The following is a 7,737-nucleotide window of genomic DNA, read 5'->3' as shown; positions in this document are numbered from 1 at the left end:
CCAGGAGCTGGCGGACATCGCCACCTCCCGGCAGCTCCTCGCAGGCCGACAGCTTCAGGAGGGCTTTTCCTCTGGTGCCCGGCACAGCACCCACTCGTGTCACCGTGTCTGGACGGTGCCGTGTCCCGGGGTCAGTGCAGTGAGAGAACGGGAAGGAGAGCGTGGTCCTGGAGCCCTCTGTGATACTGAAATCGAGTTACTAGTTTTGCTTTTGAGAGTGGAAAAGGGCTATTGAAAAGTTGGAATAAATTTTACATAAATTGTACATCCTTCTCTTGAAGGAGAGAGAAGAAGGAAAAGAACTGCCAGGTCCTGGAGCTGTGCTGGAGGCAGCGCACCAGGGCTGCCGTGCCCTGCCATTGCAGGCTGGGGCTTGAATAGAAGCAGGACTTTTCTTTGCAGTGAAATGAGTTGGTGTCACTGGGAAGAGACAGGGGAAACAAATCACTTGTGAGGGGATTTGTGGAGGATCATCCCGTGCACGCTGTTTCTTCTTGGGTTCAGTGTGTCACGGGCCCCTGATGCTGCTGGGGGGCTCTCTCTGAGTACCATGTCTGGGAGACTTGTGGGGCCTTCTTGCCTTGTGTCTCCAGGACATTCATTCACCATGACAGTAACAAGTTTTGCCTTCCCATCTCTTGCTTGCTAGAGGCTAGACTGAGGGATCTGCCAGATGTCCAGAGTAGGCAAGTGAGCAGCAGGTTGACTGTTCAGATCCTTCCTGAGCACGAGCAGATACGCAGAGGGCTCCTCGCAGAGGCGTCATCACTTCTCTCACAGAAACCCACCTCATGTAGTTACTCATTTAGAAAGACACATTTGCTTCTGCCCGTCATGGAGAATTTTTTCACGTAGGAGGACCCAAGTCCTGCGTGTCTTTTAGGGCCATGAGGTATTTGAGCACCACGAGTTTGCTTTGTGCTCAGGCCATAACAGAAGCAGTATTTGATGTGAGCACAGGCTTCATGCACTGAAATGGGCCGTTAGGCAGCCTCTGAGGCAACTCAGCATTGTTCTTTGTCCTCTTTGTATAATTTCACTGTTTAAGGGCACAGTGAAGAAAATCTCATTGCAAATCTAATTGTGTATCTGACCACCTGTGTAAACTGTGACTTTGGCCTCCTGTTGAGCTTCAATACAGTGTCTCAAGTGTGGAACACAGCCACAGCAGCTTCCCAGCACTAAGCAATCCCAAAGCAGCTCCCTAGAGAGTTACAGGCTCTTCATGGGACCATCAGTGGCTCTGAGCTCATCAGTGAAGACCATTTAGCCATGGTAAAAAAAAAAAAACCAAAAAAAAACCAATTAACTTTTGAGTTCAAGGGGCTCTTTAAAACAGAAAAAAAAAATTCCACACCAGTAGAGTCTTTATACATGTTACCTTCATGTGCTTCATCACAAACAACTGAGCAATGAATTCTGGAACTCTGTTAAAGTGTAACTGCCTTCCTGATTTAATATTTGATACAGCCATTCCTGAATCTTGTAAATAATGTTTTTCTGTAGCTAAGAATTGCAGTAGAAAGAGGAAATTTCATTTTTGTAGCTGAATCAGAGGCTTCTGTTTTAGATTTCCATTATATGACATAGTGCCAGCATTCCGAGAGCCATCTGTGCTTTCTCCTTTGAGTCTAACTACGTAGGACTAATTTAAATTATAAGCAAAAATAACCAACCAAATCCTCTGGCCCTGAGAGCTAACTTTGCTTTCCACAGACCACATACAGAACAAGAACCAGGATAAATTGCCATACACATGCACTGGGCACAAAGAGGTTCTGGTGGAAGCGTAAGTGGAAGTTGTTCTGTTTGTACTAAAAAAGATCCCTGTGGCCGGGAGGAATACAGGGGAGCCTGCAAAGACCTGCTGAGCCAGGGCAGACGGGCACCTTACAAGAATGCTGTTTTGAACGATTTATCCTCTTGCTCTGTCTAGGGTGCCGTGTGCTGGTGCTTGAATCAGTAAATCTCGTGCGGAAGTACATTTCCGTCCTGGATGTGCTCACGTCCTGCCTCCTGCCCAGAGACGTGCTCTTCGTCCTCACAGAGGAGGAGACTGAACAAGCCAGGGTGAGATGTGTGGAACCTGCTTAACCTCCCTGACGAGCTCCTCATCGTGGTGAATGCTTTAGTCAGAAGTGTCATGTTCACAGAGAATGTCAGGAATAATTATATATGTGGATTATAAATGTCATAGCTTTACCTAGAGATGGAGACAGCTTGTGAACTTGTGGTCCAAAGCTCTTTACATGTTCCTTCTGCACTGTGTATTTTTTGAACTATGCTACATGAGATCTCACATATTTAGTCAACAGTTCCCTATATCAGAATCTGATGAGCTCCCCTTCCATAGCATGAAAATTTTTACCCAGCAAACAACCTTGTTAATTCACAAATTACAGAACTTTCCTGCTTTTGAGGCTGTTAAAAGATGGAGTTACAGATGGAAACTGCTCTGATAAAGGTGCTGTATTCCCTTGTGGTTTTCGTTCCTGAAATCTGACCCTTCTAAGCTGGTGTACTATAAATAGATAAAGTTTCAGCTGGCAGCATATGATCGGAAGCAGCAGGCGAAGTGTTCTCAGATGCACCTATCAGGTTTCTGCTTCCCCGGCATGTGAACACCCAGGCGTGAGATCACACTGGGAGGAGTTATATGTGACAAAGAAACTGTCACAGCACCGATCTGCAGCTGTAAGGTCCTTTCTAGCAGGACCTCTCTGAACACTACGCAGCACACCACCAGTGACACGGGGGCAGCCAGGCCTTTCCCTGCCCCTTTGCCCCACGGAGCAGGCAGCCTTCTGCCTCCCACTGCTGCTTCCCCGCTCACTGGAAACAGGCTGTCCTGTAAATGGGCAGTGAACCTTGCAGGAGGCCTAGGAACCTGCCCTCCCCTTAGGTCTGGAATGTTCTCGTAATGCTTTCTCAACTATTTTTCCTTCTAGAGAGCCATGCGGTGTCATCGCAGCCAGCTCCTCTGGTTTCGCCACATCTACATGCTTTTCTCGCGTTATATGGTGATCAATTCACTCCGCCTTCTGCAGGAGACATCGCTCACAACTTCAGGAGTAAAAGAATGAGCGAGAAAAAGACTGTGCCAGGCCAAGGACTAAAGAAAATTCAACTGTTACGTGCTCAAGAGGACAGGATTCTCTTTGCGCAGCGTTCTTTCAGACTACAAAAAACAGTCTCCGTGAACTTCATTCTGAATATCTAGTTGCCTGATACATTTTGATGAATGGAGTTTAACAGCTACTCTGCTTTCTCACTGTAGAAACTTAAATAGGATAAGAAATTTGGATTAACCTAATTAGGAGTCAGATGGAGGTGTATTCTACATTAGAGAAGACATGGCACAAACTGTATTTCCCCAAGATGATACAGCTGCGAGGACTGCTTGGCAATTGTCTCTTGGCGCTTTTGTAAAATCCAGATACGAGGAGTAACTTTTCAAAGATCATGCTATCACCACACATAAAAACCAGAACCACAAGACCTGTCTTACTCAGTCAGAACTTAAAAAAGCCAAAGTTTATGAATAAAACATCAGAAATTATATAAATTTTTCTTAATTGTATCAATCTTTTCTGTTACTGCTGCTTCTTTCATACACATTGTGTGGCAGGCTCCACCTTTGCAGAGCACGCCTCATGAACCGTAAGCATTTCTTCTTGCTTCAGAACATGGGGCTTGCAATCAACTCCCAAGACTCTCAGCCAGACGTAAGAACGAGATGTAAGAGATCCAGACTGCAACTTGGTCTGTTATAGAACACGTGGAGATAAAAATTGCAGGAGATGTTTCAAAAGCTGTTCCACTTCTGTAAAAGACAAGTGCAAGAGTTAAAGATCCTCACCCTTTATGTTAAAAGGTAAGTGAAGCAGCTTTCAGTGGTTTCATTACTTAGCCCATACAGGGATTTTACTAGTAATTTGGGTTTTTGTGGGGTCATGGTGGAGCAAAGTCAGCAATACTCAACATATCTGTAGGCCTTTGCACTCAAAACATGTGAGCTCACATCTACAGGAGGCAGCTTTCCCAGATCGACCCAGCGAGTCGTTGCACAGTCAAGATCAGAGCCCAAAGGGCCAGATCCTGGCCTGTTGCTTCTTCTTCCTGAAGCCAACAGAAGAGTTCTGGTTGTACTGAAGTACGTGCCCGTTGGTGTAAGCGCGTGACAGTGAACTCTGTTCCCTGGCTGTGAGTCGGTGCCTAAGCATGTGACTACTCAGCCTTGAGACCGTAAGTCCAGGTTTAAGCAGAACAGTACTTAATCACTAACTTCAGTGGCCCTTGTCCTGCACAGGGCTAAGCACGCGTGTTAAATGCTTTTCTGAACTTGAACCTGTGCTTTACTGAACTTGAGCCTGCTAAGGTCTTTCAAATCCCCTTTAACTTGAAATTCACAGTCAACTCATTGAAATCAATGGAAAAAAAATATTGTAAGTTAGTAGTATGTCCTAAGCAAGAGATTATATTATATAGGATGTGTTATAAGCCAGACTTGAAACACAGGAAATATTCATAGAAGCAAAGATTAGAAATCTTTTTGTACTTTGCTCTGTTTATCGTGATTTAAACTTCAGCACAGCTAAGGGCAAAGTACCAAAACAGCAGCCCTGGAGTGGTTTATGCAACAGAAGTAGTTTGAAGATGGACAGTCATAAATGAATGGGACAGGCATCATAGAAAGATTTATTTAAGAATCAGAGAACAGGTAACAATAACATAGAGATTGATTTTGCCAGCCCTCAGCCAGGAAAGCCCAGACCGCAGTTCCATGGCAATGCTCCAACTTGAGCTGCTGGAAGCGTGTCAGGGTTTAGACATGTCTCGGATGGTCTTATGCTCCTTCACTGCCTTCTCCCATTCTTTGCCGTTGATATCCTCTGTGAGAATGGTCTGCACGGTGCCATCATCCAGACAATGGGGAGCTATTCCTGAAGAAAGACAGAATACACATGTGGAGAAACCTGCTTTTCACAGGTGAAGTGTGGGAGATGCCTGCACCACTCTGTGGATCGGGCATCTCAGGGAATGGTAGATGCTCAGTCCAGCTACTGCTGCAAGGCTGAGGAGCCTAGATGAGAAACCTGCCATGGGCAGAAGCCCACATGTCATAGGTAAAGCTGTTTCTTATGGAGGAGCTACAGGTTCAGATGTTTGGCACTTTAGGAACAAACTCTTTTAAGATACATGCTCACTCCTGTCACGTTAGCATCCAATAGAGTCTTTTTCCAAGGTCTGCTTGGTGGTTAACTTTGGTTACCTCAGCTTATTCTTTCTACCTACCATAACCATCTGGATTAGAACGAGGAGTATAAAAGCTCTGTACACCACAGGTCTTGCAGAACGTGTGCTGGGCCCGATGTGTGTTGAAGGTGTATGTTGTCAAATTATCAGCACCCTAAGCAAATGAAAAGCAATGTAAGTTTTTCACATAAACAGATGTATTAATTGCTTTCTATAGGCCTGTAGTTAAGGAGTGTAAAATTTAAAATAGCACTTCTGTGTCTTTACTTGAGATAGAGCTCTGCATTCATGCTCCTTTTCTGAACCCCTGTACTTTGTATATACATGTGTCCGTAACGTGTGTCCAGAACTACAAGAGCTCGTATTAACCGACCCACACCAGACAGTATAAAATTTAGCCATTTTCCCCAACCAGCCATAGACAAACTCAGAATAGAAAGCTGGCTGCCACTTGGATCTTTGAGGATATCACTGGATTGTACTGCTCGTGTTCATGGCTGTGCTCTTACTGTATTCTTACTCTACCTTCAGCAGCTTGAAACGTGACGCTGGGACAATGAAGTGTCTGTTCTGTTTCTTTGTGCAAATGCTGCAACTGTAAAAGACAAAGCAGACCTTCCTAGCAGCAGCAGCAGAGAGTAATTGGATCTAACATGGACCTCTTGACAGCAGAAATTCCACCAACAGCTAAAATGGCTCCTGGTTAGCATCACAGAGGTAAGCAGCAAAAGTGGACTTGTGGTATCAGTAGCGTTTGGGTCAGCACACCCACCCAACAGACTGGCCCCACACAGGTGCGCTCCTAAGGTATTGTCCTACACCAAACGTCCTACACCATTCTTGCTTCATATATACAACTCTCAACAGACATAACAAGTACAAACTCTAACCCTGAAAAATCCATTTAATCTTTCAGTCCAGACTTTGCCAATTTTTCCAGTGTTAATTAATTTGCAACCAAGAAAGCAAGGCTCGGAAGTTTAGCCATCAGCTAGAAGCAGACTAGTTGCAGGCAAAGGGGGATTACTACTGAAATCAGACAGTGGTGTTGTACGAAGCACATGTGGTCAGAGCTGTAATGTTTCTGAGAATATCCAGTTAAAAAAGGATTGATGTGCTTTGAGCACCCTGCACTTAGAGCACACATCATTAAATCTCTCCTGACGCTTTCTGCATGAGCACAGGTGTGAGAACTGAAGTGCTGTCCAAAGAAGCAGCACCTGAAGTCACCAGCACTGATGCCATACTGGATTGGGCCATAGTTAGGGGGATACTCTATGGAAACAGCTCAGAGGATGTTCTGCAGTTGTGGCATCATCTTTTAGCTCTAGGGTACTGACTGGAAAAGCATACGAGCTTATATTCGTCTATGAAAATAAGGAACAAAAAAACCCAAACTCACTTGCAGTTAAAAACATGCAGATCTGCTGAAGCCCAGACCTCGAAACGGACGGCTCCGCAGTGACAGCCTCCTGTGTGTTTGACCAAACCTCTGTATTCACTGGAGAGAGGAACAACAGAGGGTTTGTGATCGTACCTTTTTTTCAGGGAGGAGTTCAAGCAAACAGTAAGGCTCTGTACTACATTATCCAACTCTGCTTCAAGCACTTGCGGAACGCCAGCAAATGTATTTTAATAAAATAGAATCATAGAATCATAAAGGTTGGAAAGGACCTGTAAGATCAAGTCCAACCTACAGCCCTACACCACCCTAACACTAAACGTATCAGAGTGAGATAGAGAATGGCTTTTGTCCTCTGCAGCCAATGGTGAAGAGGAAAGAAGAGCAACAGTTCAAGGAAAGTACACTCTGCGTGCAATACAAAACATGTGCTCCCCTGCCACAGTCCGGGTCAAAATGCTGACCCAGGCTACAGCATTATTTTTGCACAACAGTACATAGAAACGAGACAACCCTCTTGGAACTGGGAACTGAATTTTCCCACCATTTCCCCACCACTGCTCCAGCACTACTAATATTCCCCCATTTAAAAGCTGGGAAAAGCAAAGGATTCTACATCATTTTTGAAATACATATTATTTTGTGTTGTAATTGCAGAGGAGCTTAATGATCGAGGAATTTCTGAGCTTGAGCTTCTCCCTCTCCCCTAGCGCCTCCCATAGCAACGGGACAGAATCACCACGCCAGGTCAAACGCAAAATACAAAGGAAACCTCTTTTCCTTTCAGATGGTCACTCCCAGGGCCAGTTACTGATTGCAGCCCACTGGAGATGTGCTGTGCTCGGGAAAGAAAGAGCAGGGGACATGGGGGCAGATGTAGCAGCTGAACCTCGGAGATCCCGCGCGATGGCCCCAAGGGCGTTTTTGACGGGAGAGCCCGAAACCACCGGCAGCCTGAGCATCCAAAGCCATGTTCTCCGCCGTGCGTGCGGGGGACCCCCGCGCCCTCCCGACCCCGTTTTCCCCCACCCTCCTCCCGCCGCCCTACTCTGCAGCTCCCCAGAGGCCCGTGTTTGCTG

At 45.7% G+C, this 7,737-nt stretch overlaps 1 protein-coding gene across 1 annotated transcript; it reads right to left on the bottom strand.

The window, feature by feature from the left end:
• Positions 1-4,818: 4,818 nt before the first annotated feature.
• CENPV (centromere protein V) lies at positions 4,819-6,757 on the bottom strand (the record flags this gene model as incomplete). Its single annotated transcript, XM_009877695.1, has 4 exons — positions 4,819-4,943; positions 5,296-5,410; positions 5,782-5,851; positions 6,659-6,757. Coding segments are annotated over 4 exons (409 nt in total), but the record flags the coding sequence as incomplete, so codon positions are not given.
• Positions 6,758-7,737: the final 980 nt, after the last annotated feature.

Source organism: Apaloderma vittatum, unplaced genomic scaffold (assembly GCF_000703405.1).
Source record: "Apaloderma vittatum isolate BGI_N311 unplaced genomic scaffold, ASM70340v1 scaffold18831, whole genome shotgun sequence".
In the NCBI taxonomy this organism is placed as follows: domain Eukaryota; kingdom Metazoa; phylum Chordata; class Aves; order Trogoniformes; family Trogonidae; genus Apaloderma; species Apaloderma vittatum.
Note: the sequence above shows the minus strand (reverse complement) of the source record. Positions and strands in the feature narration are given on the sequence as shown.